At 33.9% G+C, this 21,421-nt stretch overlaps 7 protein-coding genes across 7 annotated transcripts; 4 read left to right on the plus strand and 3 right to left on the minus strand.

Annotated features, from left to right (window-relative positions):
* Positions 1-685: 685 nt before the first annotated feature.
* Positions 686-1,959, minus strand: LOC119832209. Its single transcript, XM_038355835.1, has 2 exons — positions 1,825-1,959; positions 686-1,129 (listed from the first exon to the last, which is right to left on the minus strand). Exons 1-2 carry the CDS (start codon positions 1,848-1,850, stop codon positions 745-747), a joined length of 411 nt encoding a protein of 136 aa, XP_038211763.1. The 5' UTR covers positions 1,851-1,959; the 3' UTR covers positions 686-744.
* Positions 1,960-2,055: 96 nt separating this feature from the next.
* On the minus strand, positions 2,056-3,483 carry LOC119832424. Its single transcript, XM_038356096.1, has 4 exons — positions 3,328-3,483; positions 2,716-2,918; positions 2,254-2,513; positions 2,056-2,119 (listed from the first exon to the last, which is right to left on the minus strand). Exons 1-4 carry the CDS (start codon positions 3,410-3,412, stop codon positions 2,056-2,058), a joined length of 612 nt encoding a protein of 203 aa, XP_038212024.1. The 5' UTR covers positions 3,413-3,483.
* A 166-nt stretch (positions 3,484-3,649) lies between these two features.
* On the plus strand, positions 3,650-5,646 carry LOC119832207 (UPF0193 protein EVG1 homolog). The gene is made up of 5 exons (XM_038355833.1): positions 3,650-3,896; positions 4,014-4,191; positions 4,464-4,621; positions 4,928-5,143; positions 5,339-5,646. The coding sequence occupies exons 1-5, from the start codon at positions 3,773-3,775 to the stop codon at positions 5,476-5,478; spliced, it is 816 nt and encodes a 271-aa protein (XP_038211761.1). The 5' UTR covers positions 3,650-3,772; the 3' UTR covers positions 5,479-5,646.
* Positions 5,510-7,769, minus strand: LOC119832204 (ATP-dependent DNA helicase Q1-like). The gene has a single exon (XM_038355831.1). The coding sequence runs from the start codon at positions 7,569-7,571 to the stop codon at positions 5,655-5,657; it is 1,917 nt and encodes a 638-aa protein (XP_038211759.1). The 5' UTR covers positions 7,572-7,769; the 3' UTR covers positions 5,510-5,654.
* A 931-nt stretch (positions 7,770-8,700) lies between these two features.
* Positions 8,701-9,592, plus strand: LOC119832208 (N-acylneuraminate cytidylyltransferase). Its single transcript, XM_038355834.1, has 3 exons — positions 8,701-8,744; positions 8,901-9,100; positions 9,327-9,592. Exons 1-3 carry the CDS (start codon positions 8,713-8,715, stop codon positions 9,548-9,550), a joined length of 456 nt encoding a protein of 151 aa, XP_038211762.1. The 5' UTR covers positions 8,701-8,712; the 3' UTR covers positions 9,551-9,592.
* A 796-nt stretch (positions 9,593-10,388) lies between these two features.
* On the plus strand, positions 10,389-15,038 carry LOC119832205 (sorting nexin-8-like). The gene is made up of 7 exons (XM_038355832.1): positions 10,389-10,694; positions 10,772-10,988; positions 12,209-12,434; positions 12,597-12,702; positions 13,648-13,780; positions 14,197-14,434; positions 14,849-15,038. The coding sequence occupies exons 2-7, from the start codon at positions 10,783-10,785 to the stop codon at positions 14,999-15,001; spliced, it is 1,062 nt and encodes a 353-aa protein (XP_038211760.1). The 5' UTR covers positions 10,389-10,694; positions 10,772-10,782; the 3' UTR covers positions 15,002-15,038.
* A 2,239-nt stretch (positions 15,039-17,277) lies between these two features.
* Positions 17,278-19,001, plus strand: LOC119832559 (raffinose invertase-like). The gene has a single exon (XM_038356223.1). The coding sequence runs from the start codon at positions 17,429-17,431 to the stop codon at positions 18,950-18,952; it is 1,524 nt and encodes a 507-aa protein (XP_038212151.1). The 5' UTR covers positions 17,278-17,428; the 3' UTR covers positions 18,953-19,001.
* Positions 19,002-21,421: the final 2,420 nt, after the last annotated feature.

Raw genomic sequence — 21,421 nt, forward strand, 5'->3', positions numbered from 1 at the left:
TGCGGGAGACACGCTGAGCGTGTCATAGCCGCATCGCTGGATGAAAAAAGTTTCTGGATCAGCAGTGAAATTGTTAAAAATCAAATGATCAAATGGTAAAAAAATGATTTGAGGCAAAGCTGGTAATACAACTATGTTTGATGAATTGTGTGTAAGTATGAATGCAATTAAAATAAACGTAGATTTCTATATAAGCAATCAATCTTCAAATGGAACTTTTCGAAATTAACTACAATTTACCTCCTAATGCATCAATTAATAAAATAATAGAGGCATATGAACATAAATACCCTCATTCCATAAATATTTAATATCAAACATATTTTAATGTGAATCTTTACTTACATTAAAATATTTTATTCTTCTTTCTTTAAGGTTTTTTTTAGACTGACATAAAAATGTTAGTTTTAAATGGGACATGCATATTATTTTTAAAATATGCATACATTTATTTCCATTTGGAGACTCTTTAATTTAGTAATGTATTATTTTTATGCAATATCTCAGGAACTTAATAATAACAAATAGAACATAAAATGGTCTTATTAGTCGAAGAATATAAGAATATAATAAAAAGAAATGTATTTTATGTCCTCATCATGCCAATCAAATCCAAGGTCTATAAATCCGCTTCTCAATTATTAATGAACATCAAATTCTAGTAAAATGTAAAAAAAAAAACAGCTTTTCAACAACCATAAATCATTATAATTAAAAGGTAATCTACAAAAATACTATTCTTATTTAGGCTACAAGCTTTGCTTCCTCTTCCTCAATTTCTTTTAGTCGTTGCTCAATTTCAACAACACTCCTTCCATTTTCTTTATTGAATCTATAGCTTATTAATAACTGTCGCTTTTCTAAGCCCTTTATTCTGTCATATAAGGTCTTTTCGAATTCAGAATCAATATCACTTTCTTCACGAAATACACAGAAGTATATAAGGAAGACTGCAACACTTCCAACTACACTGAACGGCTGATACCAGGGCATGTTTCTTGGTTTAGCTAAAATTGGCCTTATACTAGCTTTGGCAGCGCCACTGGTAGTAAATTTTATGGGAGCATTTTCATTTACATTTTCGACTTTGTTGCTAAAGGATCTTCCTCTAAATATTCTAATGTAATTCCTGTAAGAAAATAATTAATTATATACAGTATGTAATTGAAATAATTAATGTTTTAAATTATAATAATACTATATTTGTATAATTAGTACATCACATATCCAGATATATTACAAAGACTTCTTGATATTAACATTTTCATGTGAATTTTCCAATTTCAAATGACACTATCATATTTTGTAGAATGCAATGAAATTTCCAATGAACAATAACATTATGACTAATTAATCTCTTCCAAGTAAATGCATGACATGCATGGTATATGTCCAGTAGCATATCTATATTATTAATTGTTTTTTTTAATATTTTATTTTGGCACAAATATGACAGAATGATTATACTATAATAATATCATGTAGATTATCATTATTATTTTCAGCAACTTCGTATGGTTCTGATTTGTAATATATTTTAATTCGACAGTTATTCGTAGAGTAACAAAAATATAAATAATCTATACAATATTTATCTACGAATGCCAAAAAACATATTTTCATAAGCATTGAGCTTCGGTCTTTTTCCGTTCTTTATTCTAAGGGTCAGAAAAATCGCGACACACAATAATTACGAGGGTGGGTTTTTCCTTTACTTCAAGATTTGCCATTTGAACGTAATAATTGTTAATATTGTTTAAATTTAATTATTCCCGATTCGAACATGGACATTACATAATTTTTATAGATTCTTACAAAAATTACCTCAAAGGATGGAAACTCTTATTCATTTCGTTTAATTTTTAATAAATTAAAATTATATAAATATTTTGACTAGGTACCAATTGCTCTCCTCACAAATTTGTCTTAATTACTGCTGTCAATTGTCAAAATGACGGTGACCACAGAGTAAGTGATATTTACAGTAACAAAATACAAACTTTATTGAAAAAAATAAGGTACATGTTTAGTACATACAAAAAATGGTTTAATCTTCTAATTAATGTTTTCTTTCAGATTTTCTACCTTTTCCAGAGAGTAACGTAAAGCATTTTTAATTCTGTAATAACAATAAAATATATTAAATATTAACCCCTGAATTTGTAATTGATTGTATGAAGGAACTTACTCAACAACTTACGAGTTCTAAATTAATGACCTATTTGAAATTGGTACAAATACAGTCATTCTCACCGAACAAATTCCTCGCCGTGATCAGGCTCGGCCATTAATCGGTTTCTCTCTGCAGTAGCTTTGTTTCGCCTTTCAATTGCAGCTTCTAGTCTACCAATATTAGAAACTGGTTTTTCGGGGGATTTCTTAATTTTACATTGTATTGATTCTGCGTACATTGGTTTCATTAATAACGCCCACACGTTATATTTGTTCGATGTTTTTTGTACCGTTTCACAAAAAGATGAACGGATAGTCCAAACATATGAGATATCTTGGTTCTGTTTATGGGAAATCTTATTTAATGAAATTTTTTATTGGACATAACATTATGTTCTAAAATATTTTTTTTTAAGTTGATTAAATTTATATAAAGCTATTAGTTAAAATAATAAACATATAAAAAAAGATTTGTTTTCTTCTTTGGAAGTGATTTCTGATATGTACAAGAACGAACTTGGATGAACAATAATAGAAACTCACTATTTTTTGTTGCAACTCTATTAAGTCCTTTTTAAGTAACTCTATTTGAGTTGAAAGAGCCTTATTTCTAATTTTTTCTACATCCAATTGAGATTTTAGTTTGATATTTGTTTGAGTTAATATACCTTCCTCCTGGGAACATTTGTGTATTTGAGTGTTTATCTCTTTTAAGTTACGCTGTAAGAATGCGATATTAGCTTCAACTGCAAACCGTACAATTTTATTTATTTAAGTATTAATTTACGTTCTTGCATATATTAAATTATTTTTCTAATAAAAGTCAAGTAGTATATGCTTTAGTTCAAAAAACAAATGCGTTGTTAAATAGCACAGTATATTGTATAAGTAGCGTACAATAATAAAACGCTTTTGGACATGTAGCACAAGTTGAAAAATTTCGCAATTTGCACGACACATTAATAATAAATAATACATTATTTATGAAACAACATTATAACATGCGTGCGGTAGTCCCTAAACAGTGATGCGAGCTGTTATCATGGCGAAATATACCCCGCTAGATGTTCAATAAAAATTCAATGGACTATTAGACTGTGGTATTAGTATGTAACTACATAACAACTAGTAATCAGTATTAATATGGTAACCTACATTCACGTTTTTCTTTTAACTTTGCTTCTTTGTCTTGTTCGTGCAACTTAATTTTTTCAATGGCTGAACCAACAGAGTTTTCCATTTTCCAAAATAACAGGGGCTTTGAAGTTAAATGAAATAAAATGTAAATTGCATTTGTTTCAAAATGAAAGAATTCCCGCCATTGTTTTACTTTTTTGGATTATATTTACCGATTATTTTTTTAATTTTTAATTTTTAATTTTTTTGATATGGAGTCTTGTCGTAGCTTTTTTTTAAGAATATAAAAATAAATAAATTTGGCTCACGATCGCAGGCAAATATTTTCATTTGTTTCCGTAATTATTATAAGTTGTCTATGAAAGTTGTTTAGTCAATTTCGTAACCCGGGATTTTAAAATTGTACTTATACGTGCGTTGTATATAATTTGGTTACGCATTTATACTTATATGAATAATATCAATGGAAACACCAGATGCAAATGGTTTTGTAAATGTAATCTGGCCAAGTAAAAGCGTTCCGCATGGTGGCATTTTTCATACGAGAGTTATTGAACCTTCGAAAACCCAGCAACAATTTCTTAAAAGTAAGTTATAAGTATGTGAATACCTTTGTTCGATACAATTTTCCTTATTACTTCCTTCTACTACTACAAAATTTTATTTATTCTGACCTCTGGTTACACCTAAAAAAATTCTTTTAGTATTACTGGAAGAATCTAAGCTTTCAATTGCTCAACGAAAGAAATCGGCATTAGCTCTTCGCGAATATGAGGAAAAAGAACCTCCACCTAGAGTGGAAGTACCGATGGTTCGCCCAAGAACATCACGACGACGATCTTTGTCAGCTATTCGTGAATCTGGAATATATGAAGTTACGAAGTAAGTTAGCTACAACTATTTTAATAAATAGTTTCAATGGACAATTGTACTACCTGGTGCAATTATCATATTTGTGTTTATAAAAATCCCTTGACTAATTTATTTAAATTTGAAAAATTAGGATTAATGATAAATAATATGTACACTCGGTACATAATAGGTACATTAAAATTCACACTAGATTACCTACTGAGTACCGACCTATGGCTAATACAAATACAGATTTTTCATTCATCATTTTACTTAATTAATAAATGTCGAAATTTTCAAAGCTATCGTCCGTTAAAACGTGGGGAGGACCGAGAAAAGCTAAAAGATAATCTAGCGCACAAAATGGAATACGGCGACGAGGGTCAGGTCCCACCGGCTGCTCCTCGCAGTCGCAAGTCTCCACCAAGATTACCTACCAAAAAAGAGATGTGGCACGACTGTGAGATTTTTCACAATTTCTTTATTATGCTGTAAACATGAAAGCTGCCGATTGATCCAAATTGGTTTGCTTTGAAATTTTGAATATTGAAAAATGCATTCTTTTTTTAAATTTTCCACTGTTTTTCCAAAGCTTCATCTCAATTGTCATTCTCAATCAGGATCTCAATTGTTTATCATTCCGAGATTATAAAAGAACAATAATGTATAAATAGCACACAAATGCTTTTCGAAAGTCGTAATTATGTAATAAGGCGCCAAATACGATAATAATTCATATTGAATCTTAAAAGCGTTATTATTTTAGTGGTAACGCAAATAAGAGAGCGAGCAGAATGGCTAGCTGAGATGGAAGACCTAGGCCAGGGTGCCCCACATCGCGAAGTGATAAAGGACCAAATAGCAGAACGGATGAGGGCCCTCGATGCTCTTGGGCTGGACAGTGAGCCTTGTACAGCTAGGTCTAAGGGCTCAGGGTTTAGTGTCCTTCCTAGTGTTAGGTCGAACACTAGTGCTAAATCTGGTAAATATCATAATAATGTTAAAACACTATCTTCCTTTCAGAAAAAGACAATTTTTTTTATTACAGGTCCATATTGCATATATGTTGATATCAAAATTTACATTTATTTTAATTTTTTTTGTAGATCCATATATTTTAACTTGATTAAGACACAAATATTTAGCAACATAATGTTTTATATACTGTCAATTTCAGACAAATCCAGTATATCTAGAAAGAGCCAAGATAAGACTAAATCAACTAGGACTCCAAAGAGACACTTGAAAAAAGATGAAAATGTAGCAGCCTATGAAAAACTATCGCCTCTACAGTATTCACCTAGGAGAAGATTGTAATAGAAAAAAAATTTGGTGTATTATTTTTTGTTTTTCTTTATTTGAGTCTGGTTTTTGGAACATTTACCAAATCCAAGGTACATTATTTTTGTTTCACATAGATAAAGCATATCTAAAATACCAAAATTGCTGTTTAACCTCAATGAAATAAATATTATGACATAATAAGTAGTGTTTTAATCATCATCATCATCATCTATTATAATGGGTTTCATCTTTTTTGTTGGTTTATTATGACTAGGTTTACTACACTTTCTTTTCACCACATTAGTTGCTTCATTTGTGTCAGACATTTGTTCAAAATCCTTAGGTGCTGGTCTATCTAGATGAAATTCAGTATACTTTCTTATTGGCATTTTGAATGTAAAATTGACATCATTTATTGCCTCCATATTTGGACCTTTCTTTAAATAAACAACAGTAGAATATGCAGTAAAATGGAAATCCTCAACTAAATAACCTTCTATTAATAAATAAGCAATAACATCTTCGGCTAAATTTCTGGAGAAATTTGGCTCCTTTCCATTGTGTCTCAATGGGACAGGGCCCTTAAGGAACCAGGCATCTATAAGCTTCTGCGCTGTCAATTTTGTTTGCTGTTTTTCTGCATTGTCTATTATATTGGCTAGAGTTTGCAGATGTGATTCTAAAGATAGTTCTTTTGCACTACTACTACTTATATTGCAACAAACATCACACATCTTATTGCAATTGGAATTACCCCAATCTTCATCAAAATGTTGAGCTATTAGCTGACGCCTACAGAGAGATCCATTAAGACAGTATTTCACCATTCCATACAAATGTTCTATACTGCCAACAGAAGAGAACACCATTGCACTGACTTTAAACATATCTTGCATTCTATATAACGTAATGCATTCTGCTCTCTCGCCATCTCGGCCAGCTCTTCCACTTTCTTGGTAATAATTCTCCATTGATTTACTAATTGTGTGGTGTATAACAAATCTAACATCAGGTTTATCAATGCCCATGCCAAAAGCTACCGTAGCAACAATAGCTTGGTAATGCTTATCATGCCATTTCATATGCACTTTGGACCTTGATTCAGCTTCCATATTAGCATGGTAACATCCTACTTTTAGGCCCCTTTTCCTTAACCCATCAGTCACATCTTCAGCATCTTTTATACTATTTGTATAAATAATGCCACTCTCACCCTTATATCTATATTTAAGTAGTTTCTCTAGTATAATCAGACACTCATCTTGCGATGTTGGTTTTTCCAATATTCTGTAGTAGAGATTCGGCCTATTAAATGTAGATTTGACAACTAGGCAGCCTTGTATATTCAGAATTTTTTGGACATCATTAAGGACATGGGCTGTAGCTGTGGCTGTTAACCCCAATATGGGTACATTAGGGAACATATTGGACAAAATTCCTAAGAACTTATAGTCAGGTCTGAAATCATGTCCCCATTGGGAACAGCAGTGAACTTCGTCAATTGCTATTCTTTGTAACCTACCTTCATCAAAACATTTCTGTAAATTTGCCATGAATCTTTTACTCTTTGCTAATCTTTCTGGTGTTACATACAGTAACTTGATGTCTGTGTTTTTGTCCTTTAATAGATTCAAAGCAGCAGCAGTTTCTTCCTTAGGGCTTGTACTAGTCATAAGCATAGCTGGAATGTTCTTCTTTTTCAATGAACGAACTTGGTCTTCCATAAGTGAAACGAGGGGAGATATAACTATTGTTATACCAGGTTTAATTAGAGCTGGTAATTGGTAGCAAAGACTTTTTCCAGCTCCAGTGGGCATAACAACAATCGCATGTTGGCCAGAAAGTGTGGAGTTTATGGCACTTAACTGCTTAGGTCTAAAAGAATCTATCTTAAATATATTTTTAAGTGTATTTTGAACATCTTCCGACCATTCGTATTTATTACCACCCCAATCTACTTGCGCTAATGTATCCGATTTTAATTTATTTATGGATTTCTTGAGAGCGCTTTTCCTTTCGTGTAGTTGCCGTTGCTTATTTCTCCATTTGGATAATTCTGCTTCTACTTGAGCGAGTTCTTTATCGACCTTTTTAACTTCTTCATTCAGCTCCTCAACCGACAGCATTTTGTAAAAAAATACACCAAAATATTATTTTGAAGCTCGAATTACAATACCGCTATTTCTCTTTATTAGCTAAAACTTTTATTCTAACATTTGACAATAAGTGTATTACATATTTATAAATTATAAATGCATTATTAAAAACATTTACTTATTACTATTTCACTCTCCGTTCTCCTGCAGCCCGCAACAAATTCTAATTACTGTCAAATACTGTCAACTGTCAAGTGTCAACAGCAAGCGCATGAAATTGTCGGCTTTCATGGTCACAATCACAGATTAAGAACTAGTTACAAATAACACAATCACGCGCGAAAAGCGAGGCGAATAACCCGGAGTAACTAGTTCTTAATCTGTGGAATAGCCATAACGAACATAATATAACTAGCGGCAAACTTCTTTAGATTCAAAATAAGGTACCCAATAATGTTTCATCAGCGATACAGTTCCGCCTGTTATAAAGTATACACTGTCTACTCGCTTTGGGAAGTGTTCGTGATCGTGTTCCAGAGCTACCATATTTCCTCGTGAAAGGAAAATCATTAAGATACGATACAAAATTATACTATGCTATTTCATTTCAAGTCACTATGTAATTTTTAAATTTCAAGTTTCAACGTTCTTTAAAATCGTGGAAAATATCATATGATGTTACGTATATACCGTTGATATACACATACACGAATATTATTCATATTTGATATTTTTCGTTTTTGTTATTCAAAGTGGGATTCTCACTAACCGCAAAGTGTTTCTTTGCCAATTTGCTATAAACAGGAGTGCAAGAATAGTACCTAATACCTTTTTGGGTTGTGAAATTGGAATATATATTTTATTCCTTACGAAAATAATAAATTAGAATAGCGTTATGGAAATACATCTTTTACACGGTTTCCCAGACGAACCGCGCTGAATATTGGGGTAAAATGTATCTATTATATGGCTAATATGTATATTAGTATAATCGAAATCCACTGTCTAGGAATTTAACATATTAAATAAAGTAATCATATTTAAGGAACACCGCTATTTGACCGTGTTTGTATATGAGATAAGACCTACTTTAAAATCAAATAAGGATATTGTCCATTAGTGACAATGATCCAACCGATCTATTCAGTAGTCGTAATTTGGGTTGCCAAACATGCGGGTCACTATCATCACTTTGTTCTTAATGTAAGTTGATTTACGTAATGCTGCTTTTACAATACATAACTAAGGTATTATTTATCTTTTTTTGTATTGCAATTTTATTTGAGTAGTTTAACACGCTGCAACTATATTAATATAGTTGCAAAAGCGATTACACTACAATTTTTATTATTATTTCAGTTTCCATTATTGTATCCCTGAGAAAATATCTGTGCTTATCCTAGCCCGTGGTGGTTCGAAAGGAATTCGTTTAAAGAATCTGCGTGAAGTTGGAGGCATTACCCTTCTATCCCGCGCTATTTTAGCCGCGAAGCATGCGGGTCTTGAAGATATTACCGTATCTACTGATCATCCTTTGATAGCTTTGGAAGGCATTAAAAGTATGTATAACCAAGATTGATACGTACATGTATGTAACATTGATAACTACAAATAATGTAGCCTATGTCAATCAGGCATATTATATTCCTGCTTGCTACTGGTGAAATAGTTCAAACTCACTTCGGAGCTTATTTGTTTCCAAAAAACAAAACTTTCCTTTTCATCATATTGGAAAAGCTGATAAAAAATATAGATAATATTATAGTTTGTATATATCGTTTGTAGGAGGGGTACAAGTTTTTAAAAGAAGTTATGTAACTGCATCAGATTGGGCTCCTTCTATATGGGGTGTGCAAGAATTTATTGAATACAAGCCGCAGGTGGATATTTTAGTTCTGTTGCAAACGACTTCACCTTTTACTAAGTCTAAACATATTAAACGATCCCTAGAGAAACTTGATCGTCCGAAGCCCTATGACTGCATTTTCTCAGTAACGAGGTACAAGTAAATGAACAAGTAATATAAATACGTATGATTATATACTTTAAGTCGAGTGATGAAGTCCGGCAGTATAGTCAGACAACAGTGTATGTTCACTTTTTTTTGTTCATTTTCGATATGTATATTGATTATTTATATTATATATTCATTCTCACCTATAATTACAATAAATTTTATACAATAAAAAAAACCTGTTTTGTATTTTAAATACGTACTTCTATTGTAGGAGCTATAAACTTCGTTGGAATTTATATGATGATAAAGTTTATCCAGTTAATTTTCATCCTATGAAACGACCTCGCCGTCAAGATTGGAATGGAGAGTATATAGAGACCGGAGCATTTTATATTTCCAGAAAATCTATTGTGAGTCAAGGTTACTTGCAAAATAATAAGTGAGTACAAAAATATTTATATTGTAATGAGTTGAAAATGTTTTACATCTATATTGTTATATCGGTCAGATGCGAGTTGGACTTTCAACACTAAGAGTACTACTCTTTTTTTTAAATCAAATAAAAGAGCAACTGCAAAAAAAATAGTGATCACTAATCCAATTTATACCCGTGCCAAACATTGCTTAGCCTTAGTTTTTTATTATTTGTTGTTGTATCGGTAACAAAAATACATCATCTCTGAAATTTGCAAGTGGAACAGCCAAAGACAGTCTAATTAGTAGTATAACATCCTTGGTTCTCACCATAGATTATACCCTTATATACTGTTCTCACTATACATAAAAGTACTCTGTGGTTTTTTATCATAGATTGACTATGCTACATATAATGTAGAATAATAATACATAGCCAATCATGTGTATTTGACATTTCCAGCGACTGACGACAAACGAGAACTGTCACTTTATCGTCATAAAAAGTTTCGGAATAGTTTCGAACTTTGCGAAACAACAAGTTATTTTCTAAGTTTTTTTAAGTAAACTTATTTTACTGTTAGGACAAATCTGCTTCGTTGATAAACTCCTATACGAAAGTTCTGTAAATTCTAATGTGAATAAAAATAAATTCTTTAAATTGTGTATGTAAATTACAGTTGTACGATATGTGAAGTAACGCAATACGAGAGCTTAGAAATCGACACCGAATACGATATTCATATGGCGAATGCTTATTTGTCGCATAAACATCATTAAAGGTTCGTAAAAAAATTTACGCTTATTAAATTTTGCCTACAAAAAATAGAAATTCAGTGTGCTTAAACTTTTTTTGCAGATTAATAAATTATGTCGATCAATTTAGAGGAAGTGACTTTTGAAGATTTGGAAGCGACAGATGTTATAAGCGTTGAATTGGTGCCTGAACGGAAGGGTTTAATTTTGAAGCATTGTGAATATTTTGTGAGTTCTCGCAGACATGGTACCACTGTGACCAGACGATACAATGAGTTTGCTCAGCTGTATGATGTGCTTGCTGCTAAATATCCTTACAGGTAAAAAATGTGTGTGTGTGTGTGTGTTGTTTCAATAAATTTATGCAAACAGCTTTATGTGTGTAAAGTTTAATATTTTTTGTGTTTTTGTGTACGAAATATACAGTGAAAAAAGTGATAATATAATTTTCGAATAATAATATCTCTGCAATTTTTTGTAAAAATTGTGTATATAAATATATAATCATTATATTGTGGGTGGATACTGTTATGACATTATAGGTACCTTGATAAAAATTCTTATCAGGGTTTAAGTGGCTAATTTATATCCTCTTTTGCAATATAGAGCTTAACATTTAATTTGTAGTATGTTATGTAATTTGTAAAAATATTATGGTCCATGTTATAAAACAAATAATTATGTTATAATTGAAGTTTTGATATACTATTTTATATGCTCAGTTGATGCAACTTCATGTGACAAATAAGTCAGTTAAAGTCTGTTATGTTCATCCTTTAAGCTAAGATCCTGGACCCTATCTTTGATATTTTAAAGCATTAATAATATTATTAATATGCCCTTTGGGCACCTTGTGGAAATGTGTTGGGGAGTAACAACCCCAAGTACTACCCGCGTACCCGCATATGCTCCCGGGGGATGCCCCTGTCCTTATCTCTGTATCAGTGGAGTCGCCATAACTTTAGCTCCAAGGGTGGATGCAAAACGTAAGTCCTGAGTGGGCACGTAATGCTGGACTATCAAAGAACGCGTGTTCGCCGTTTAAAGTTCAGCACACCTTTCCACCTTTAGATGCTCACAACATGTTGCCCTCTTGTTGCTTTTTTATAGCGACTTATTAGAGGGCACATTTTTGAGAGGGAAGGCGAGTCACCATTTGCCAATATATTTTTACCAACTTAAATGTAGTAGAAACGCAGACGCCATAGTTCCCATAGGCCCAGTAATCGATCCATTTAACACCTCCATACCATAGTCCAGGTTATTCATTTCTGTTTTGTAATAGTCCTACATCGGCCGTGGACCGCCCAGGGCTGAGATACATAATATACAGAGATACATAATATTATCGTAGGCATTTTTCCACAAAACTGAAATCAACTCAGCTCCATGAAGTTACACAGCTTTTGAGGGCTTCTGAAAGCTTGAGGGACCCATTGGAACCTTAGCCTAGTAGTAGTCTAGACCTGTACTCCGCAACAGCCATACATTTAATTATAACGTTTTTCCGCATTATTAACAAAATAAAACACATTGCCAGAGCAATATGTGGGTTACCGCCTAAACGCGTTGTCGTCGGCGGTGGCAGCCCAGTATTCCTACAACGTCGTCGCGCCGCATTGCAACGCTGGCTGACTCTCGTCGCTCGCCATCCGGTGCTAGCGCATGATGCGGATCTACGGACGTTTCTGTGCGAATCCAATCCGAAACTTGATAAGCCAAAGCATGATGAGTTTGTGCTCGCTGGAACGCAAGAGGATAGCCCGGTCAGTGGATTATTGGTGACAGATCTTAGTTAGATAGGTGGAGAGTTGATTATATTGTGAATATTGGCATGGCAATTCATTTTAAGAGATAAATTAAATCAGTAAAATATCAAACAGTTTTATACAAATTTTGCGTAGCGCTAAGTAATTGATATATTTTAGAGAGACATGACAACAGATGAAATGGAAGCTACATTTGCCGGCGAGCAAGAACAACTCCGTCTTGTCCAGCTCGGTTTGGGAAGACTTAGCAAGATATTCGAGAAAGGTGTGTTATAAGCGACCATATATTAGAATTTAGTACTTTATTTAAATTGTTCCAAATGTTTTAAAAATACTTTCGGATAGTTCATTTTCATACCCCATTCACACATTCGTGCGAATAACGAGGCGAATGACGATGATGATTGTGTTGTTCTTACGGGATACAGTTTAGAGAGTGCTGAAGATTTACACAGCTTTATTACGCCATCTCAATTCTTCCATCGTGCTTCAAAGCGCCTTACCTGCACTTACCTTCTAGGAAAGCGCGTTCCATCTTAGACTGTTATTTAATACGATTAAATGGCAAAAATACATCTCGTTGAATCGAATATTTTATGAAATTAGTTTTATTGAGAAACTCTTCTTTAGAATTCATCAATATAGTACTGATATCTATAATACAGGTTACTCTGTAACCTAGCAAAGAAATCAGTCTCGAACCTTTAATTGTTATATACCTATTTGTCCTGCTACCGTGATGTACGTAGCTATAAGGTTAGATTAAGTGTTTGATTTAAAAAACAAATTTCATTTCATTTGATCGTTTCATCAATCATCAAACAGACATATTTAATTCAAACTTCGCACACTTATCAAGGATCGATGACAATACAATAATTACCAATATGTATATTCTAAGAGTGGATACAATTTAGTTGATTCTTAAAAGCGTATCCTTTTAGCTTTTTAAACTTACGAGTATATATAGTTTACTAGCATACCCGTCCACGCCTTGCTGAGTATTAATTAAAAATATTAAGATTATAAATTATTGGGATAATTAATCGAAAGAAAAATATCCTATATGTTAAGTTGGAGCAAATTACACATAAAATGCCAAATTTCATCAAAATCGCACAAAATTGAGTTGGTGAAGAGTTCATTGGGAACATACATCATGACACTGGATTTTTATATATTATATATAGTTTATTTCTTGTGCGTATAGCCGAGGGCCGCTGCGAAGCGGAGCGGGCGGACATCCGCGAGCTGGGCGCCGCGCTGCACGCGCTGTCGGCGCCGGCCGCCGCCGACTCGCCGCGCTGGGCCGGCATCCGGGACGCTGTGAAGGCCGCTGCCCAGTGAGTTGGTTTATTAGTCGTAGCAGAATTGCTATCATTTATATGATGAATATAAAATATTATAATTTTACTTTAGGAATATGCCCTAATTGTAAATTTTGAAAAAATCAGCTAAAGCTCAGCCAAGAGTGCTTTTAAAGCGCTAGTAATTTATAAAAATGTCTATTTCTCTTGGTGGTCTTATTGATGGGTGTCTTGGTGATGGGTACGTAGGGAACTATGTTCGCGGCTCCCGTATGGCTCACACGACCCCTGCGTGTGAGAACTGAAGAACTGTTGCAATTCTTAGTGTATTATCATGTTCTTAGTATTTTGAGATAATTATGCGTTTCAAAATCTTGAACTCTAATCATAAGCGTCATGTGTCTAAATTTCTGCAGATTTTTAGCATTTTTATTTGTTCTATTACCTCGAAGACTCGCCCTGGACATGGGCGAGGCCGGCGAGGGGCCGGACGACGAGGCGGTGCAGCGGCTGCTGGTGGCGCTGGACGCGCTGGCGGCGCACCGCGAGCTGTGCGCGCGGCTGACGCGCGGGCTGCACGCGGAGCGCGCGGCGGCGGCGGCGGCGGCGGCGCCCGCCAGCGCGCCGCACTGCGCCGCGGCGCGCCGCCTGCAGCAGCGCCACCGGTACGCGATGCGGTGCGCGCTCGAGGTGCGTGCATTGTAATCTATACTAATATTATAAAGCTGAAGAGTTTGTGTCTTTGAACTTTGAATATTATAAAGTTTTAAAGTTTGTGTCTTTTGTTAATCTCAGGAATTGCTGGTCCGATTTGAAAAAAATATTTCAGTGTTAGATAGCTCATATATTGAGGAAGGCTATAGGCTATATTATATGTACCTCGGGCCAAGTCCCGAAGCCGAAGTGTTAAATAATGTTAGATTTTTTGTAATATGATTTCAAATCAGTCTTACAACTAAGCTGTTGTAATTGTAAATTCTCGTTACATAATCGTAATTATATGTAACAGTAATTTTGATAACCAGGTTATAGAACTTTTTTCGTTAATATTGAAATTTTTAATTGACGATATAAAGGCTATGTTAAAACGTTAAAACTCACCAGGAAGCGAGGATAGCGCGAGTGTACGCGCTGTCAGCGCTGGAGTCGCTCCCCGAGCTGCTGCACGCGCACGGCACCGCGCACGCGCGCATCGCGGCCTGCTGGGCCGACCTGCACTCCGCGCTGCGGCACAACGCCAAACCCGGCCATCGATAGACAACCCTGACCATAGACTAACATTGACGTCCATAGACAGAACTGACCATAGACTAACGTTGACGTCCATAGACAGTACTGACCATAGACTAACATAGACGACGTCCATTGAGAACCCTGACCATAAACTAGCATAGATATCAGTTAACAACCTTGACCTTAGACTGACAGAGACGTCCATAGACAAAAGTAGACGTATGTCATTCCGTGAAGATACAGCTTTCTATTAGTGAAAGAAGTGTTGAAATCGGCCCAGTGCGTTTCGTGTGAAAACATAACTAACATATATATACAAATGTTTTGTTTGTTATATACAAATTTTTCTTCTTAATAATATAAGTTTATTAAGACAGATAATAATAAAACCTGACCATTGAGAACATACATGGAAGATTGTAAAAGAAAATACATTCGTTAATTGTTTTCAAACATTTAGGGACCAATGTATTCATTATTGTATGAGACATTTGCTAACGCTCGAATTTTCAAATATATGTAAATTTTATATAATAACTAGCTGACCCGGCAAACGCTATTCTGCCTTACTCTTATCATTGATGGGTATGAAAAATAGATGTTGGCCGATTCTCATAGATACCGGATAAGCACAAAAAATTTCATCAAAATCAGACAAGCCGTTTCTGAGGAGTATGGCAACGAAAACTGTGACACGAGAATTTTATATATTAGATTAGCATTCCGCCCGCGGCTTTGCCTGCGTATTCGCGCGTGTAAGATAGACCCGGGGTGTTATCGGCGAAGTTCCCGTTCCCGTGAGATTGCCGGGATAAAACTATCGTATGTCCTTTCTCGGGTCTAAAACTATCTCTGTATCAAATTTCAACATAATCGGTTTAGCAGTTCTTGAGTTATAAATAGTGTAACTAACACGACTTTCTTATACATATATATAATAGATTTAATGTTCATAATATATAGGTGCTGGGTGTTTAATATAATTAAGGCATAATTATTTATTTATATTATCAAAAGGCAAACATTCCATTAATATTAAGGGAGAAATATTTAAATTTACGCTAGAAATGTAAAGGTGCTCGATTCTCGAATATTAGGTTTAAAGAAAAGGTATGTAGTTAGAACCTCAATTGGTTTTCTTCTGTAAGAAGACAAAAAAAATATGTTATAATTCATTTAATATTAAAATTATATATATTTTACGACAATATCCCACCCAATTTAATGTGCAACCATGTAAGACCGATTCTAAGTTCTAAGAGTATTTTTAAAATCTTTTAACAAATATCAAATTAAAAAAAAGAAGTATAATTCAAAGATTCCGTTATTCATTCATTCAATGAATAAAAGCGAATGTGTAAATAATTATTATTTGTATTCATCGAATCTTCAAATTTTCGGGAAGGGGGTTTCAAAATTTACTAACCAAAATATTTCTGTGATATGTTATGGCAATATTTAATCACTTAAGTTTTAATGTTTACATAAATGACCTTATTTGTATGTATTAAGAATTTTAAATGTTATAAATAAAGATTTATTATTATTATACTGTATATTTAATATTTTTTGTTTCTTTTCCAACATACATAAAAATAATGCTTTCATTAAAAATAGATACTTCATTAATTTCCTGATTCAATAACCAAAACTAATTACTAATATACATTCAGTCGTTCTTGACACGACGCTGACTTAGTGGTAAGGACCTCAGACTTCCAGCGAAAATTCAGAGGAGGATCATTCGAAAACTGGGAATCTGGCTATCGTGGTTTGTGGCCTAAACCCACATAAAGAAATGTTCCAGCAGTGGGAGTTTGTGCAATATGCGTGCATTTTCACAGCGCAGTGTTATGCAATTCTTTTTTTATTGCGTTGATTCTGCCCCACACAGAGAGCTGGACCCTATATTGGGTTATTTTTTTTGTTTACACTTTCAATGTCGCTACTTTGTTGCAATTATTTAAAAACTTGTGCGCTAAATGAAAAATGTCAAAAAGATTAACGTAAAATCAGCAAACTTTTGAAGCATATCTCAGTTCAGACTTAGCTTAGAAGTATACATGACAATACGTTTGGTTTATTACACTATTTTGTATAATGGCCGCAAAAAAAAAGACATCACTTCCCGTACTGGACATCTGGTATTGTCTGTTTTGATTATTTAAATACATTTTCGTAGCTATGTGACATCTTTTGAGATACACTATTAAGTTGTGAAATATAATTCCAAGTATGGCATCATAATATTTCTATAAGCATGCGCTACGTCTATTCAGCGTAAGATGTGTACAATGCAATTATTTTGGGATCAGCTATTAGATAATGCATTAGAAAATATTTATAAATATTGTCGATTGTTTCCTTTCACATGATCTAATTTGCATTCATCATTTTCTTAGAACTGATTCATTATGATTAGTTCTCTCAGCAGTCTCGTTTCGGATCTAAATGGAGATGGACGTCTTTATCTTTCTAGTGGGCCTCTGTGCGGTGTCTGCAGAATTTATCGATGATACCAGTTATATAGAATCATTTATCAATCAAAGAGAGCCTACATTGAGCAGGAAATACCGGCCCATATTTCACATCATTGCTCCAGATGGTTGGATCAGCAATCCTGCTGGATTCACAATTTTCAAGCGTCAATATCATATATTTTACCAATATCATCCCTATAATGGAGCATGGGGACGTATGAGTTGGGGGCACGCGATAAGTTCGGATCTAATAGAATGGATTCATTATCCTGCGGCGTTGATACCGAAGGACTATTACGATAAACATGGCTGCCTTGCAGGAACAGCTCTCGTGCGAAAAAATTTCCTGACCCTTTTTTATACTGGTCATGTATCTGAGAAAGAAAGTATGCAGACACAGAATGTTGCTCTGAGTGGTAATGGCCTAATCTTCCAGAAGTATCTATATAACCCTCTTGTCAGGGACTCACCGAATGGTATTGGAGAGATACGTAACCCAAAGGTTTGGAGATTTCGAAATGTTTGGTACATGATAGTTGGCACTACCTCAAGACAATGGAATGGCCAGCTAGTGCTATATACTTCTACCGATATGTTTAATTGGAAACATAATGGCACTCTCGTTGAATCTTTCGGAGATATGGGCTATGTATGGGAGAACCCTGATTTATTTGAAATAGATGGATACCATGTTTTGATCTTATCTGTACAAGGGATCGAAGCAGATGGATACAGGTTTAGAAATCTGTATCAGAATGGGTATGTTGTTTGCTTTTTTAATTACCAGCGGGCAAGGTTTGAGGATCTAGAAGTTTCTACAGCTACCTTCTACGAGTTGGACTATGGGCATGACTTTTATGGTGCTAAAACTTTGCGCGCTCCAGATGATAGAATATTAATGGTGGCTTGGCTCGGTATGTGGGAAAGTAACTTTGTTGAGTCTACAGAAGGATGGGCAAGCATGTTAACGATAATAAGGGAAGTGAGTATGAATAAAGATGGACGTCTTTTGTTGACACCGATACGAGAAATGGTTGAGCTTAGGTCCGAGGTATTAGAAAATGCCTGGTACAGTCCTGGTGAGGTATTTGACGCAGAATCGAGGTCGTTTGAGTTAATCGCTGACTCGCGTTCAGTTGATGCGGACGTTGGGATTGTTTTTGAATGGAAGAACGAGGGCCGCTTTACGATAGGATATTCGGCAGAACATGAATATATAACTATAGATCGAGGCGGGGTTGATGGCGTACGCCGTGCGTATTGGTCTCCCAAAGATTACGTACATTTGAGAATTTTCGTTGATGCCAGCTCTGTGGAGGTATTCTGTGGAGATGGGGAGGTGGTGTTTTCTAGTCGAATATATCCTAAATCTATGAGTATTAGAATAACGGGTGAGGCTCAACTCCATATAGTGCAATATAGGATTCGACGGAGCGTTGGTTTTGATGCGAAAGTGGCACAACGCTTAAAACAAGACATTTTGCACAAATATTAAGCTAGTGTTAGGTGAAGGTAGCTACCGTTATTTAAGTAACGTACTTATTACATTATTATTTAATTCTAACGTTTTTTTATGTATTTAAACATAATGAACTTTTGTAAATATTAAGTACTTACCTAGTCGAACTGTTTTCTGCGTATTGTAAAAAGTAGGTAACTATAATTTATAATTTAAACAGGTGAATTAAATAAGACCACAATGTACTCATTCATTGAATAAACTTAGATTTTATTTTAGCTCTACAAGTTACTTATTTCTCTCTGAAAATACCAACTGTATTCCCACGTGGTTTAGGCGTGCGCCTTCTGAGAATGATTTGTTTTACCGTCTGTATATATACAATACACATTTTCAATGAATGAAAAATAATTCAATTTTTTTTTATTATTGATACTTGGTTTAGTTTTTGTACTGAGATCTTATTTTTTAAAATATGTAAAACCTTTTTAAGTACCTAGGTACTCACCAAAGATATACAATAGGTTAATTTCATAAATATTTGTAAATAGCAGATGTGAATCGACGATAATTATTTACTATAGGGTCAAGAATCTGGTCCCTGTAATAAAAAGTATCTATAAAAGTATCACTAATTAGTATATGCCAACTAAATGTAGTCTTTAAAGACATCCGAGATCAAGATGTGCAAGAGATAACATATCTTTACCGTTTGAAATATCAATATGAATCTGGTAAAAAAAGACTAATCCGATATATTTAGAATTAACCGTTCGCACTTGGTAGTTGGTACATGATCACCTATGTCACTCAGTGAAGATGCAGCTTTTTTTATTTTTGAAAAAGCGAAACAATTTATGATATTCATCCAGTTGGTTTTGTGTGAAAACATTATAATTATATTCACATACAAAAGCACAAATGTTTTCTCCGTACAATATTAATCTAGATTTAATATTGTGTTGAAGTTACCACCATTTTAAAACATCCTGTTTTCTATTAATGACAATTATATTACGACGGAATCAGATTGAAAAACCCCTGTTTTATCATAAACAACGATAAATTTTGCTACAAGCAAAACAAAATAGTTCCCTATTCTCAGAAAGCCGGGAATTCCATTGGGAACAATAAGGAAAATATTATAAGGCCGTGGAAAATTATTCCGATAATTCCTTGATTAATTTCATTGCAGAACAATATAAGCAGTGAAAAGACCTCGTTATAAAAATTACTTCGGTTCTCTTTTAAGTACCTGCTAGTTAGATTTATATTTTATGAAGAATGAGCATTTTTAGATTATGTACCCGTAGATATATACCTGTAGGTCTATCAATAAAAGCTCCATCAAAGTAGGCCTAGATTTTTCGGAGGTTAATCAAAACAGAAAGACACTTCAATAATTTTATTTTGTAACAGTTAAAATAACTAAACAAAATAATATTTTATATATCGCAACCCAAATAGACGTTAAAATCATTCTGTTAAAAATTAAATACACGAAGAGCTCGAAAATGTATCCATGCCATAAAGAAAATGTAGACTATAGAATATAGATTATACACATTAAACGAGACTACTAAACAAGGTTATGAAATTTCTAAAAATAGGCTCAACTGAAGGCTTCATACGCATCCCAGGCTTTTCTCATTTCTTAAAAGTAACGGACACTTATTAGGCGCCCACGGTAAAGTTTTACGTAAACAAGACGCGGCAATATTAAATAAACTATACTTTTATTCATTTTGTGTGTTCCTTAACTTATTTACTAATAATAAGAAAAATAAATTTGATCTTATGTCTGAAGCGGTAAAGTATAAAATTGTAAAAAAGCCTATAGACATTTCATGACGTTAGTAACCTGGTAACGTTCGCGTAGTGACGTCATTGTCTTGGTCATAGAATAGGTGGACAAATTGAAGACTGACTCAAATTTGTTTATTTTAATTTAAAATATGTTTTCGATAGTACTAAAGAGGAATTTATATTTGTCTATTGTTGTATTGTTTTCAGAAGGGGGTTGATAAAATGGCAAAGATTTCAGGATTCCTTGTATTTCAATAGCTCACAACTTTATCATGATTTTCTACGGTATGTTATGCAATGATCCAATATTTATAAATATGTTTACACACAGGTACTTTAGTACCTACTTGCTTTATTGCATTATTACTAAGGAAAAGTAGTATAATACTTAAATTGAAGTTCTGCTCAACTATTATTCTATGAAAATAAGTGTTGCCGTATTTGAAGCAATACCCCTTTTAAGTGCAAAGTTAAAGGCAATTCCAACTCTGTATAAAAAGTTTTTGCAGGCTTCATAAGCGAATTGCATTAGATTCTGAGTATGTGAGTGTAAGTGCTCTACTCGCGCCTAACACGGAAATCAAGTGATTTTATTAACTAACGTTTGTCTATTTGTTATCTTTTATAATTACAGAACTTCATTTACACATAAAATGATGAGCAAAAACACTTGTTGTGACAATTTGCGTTTTAAATAAA

Source organism: Zerene cesonia, chromosome 15 (assembly GCF_012273895.1).
Source record: "Zerene cesonia ecotype Mississippi chromosome 15, Zerene_cesonia_1.1, whole genome shotgun sequence".
Taxonomy (NCBI): Eukaryota; Metazoa; Arthropoda; class Insecta; order Lepidoptera; family Pieridae; genus Zerene; species Zerene cesonia.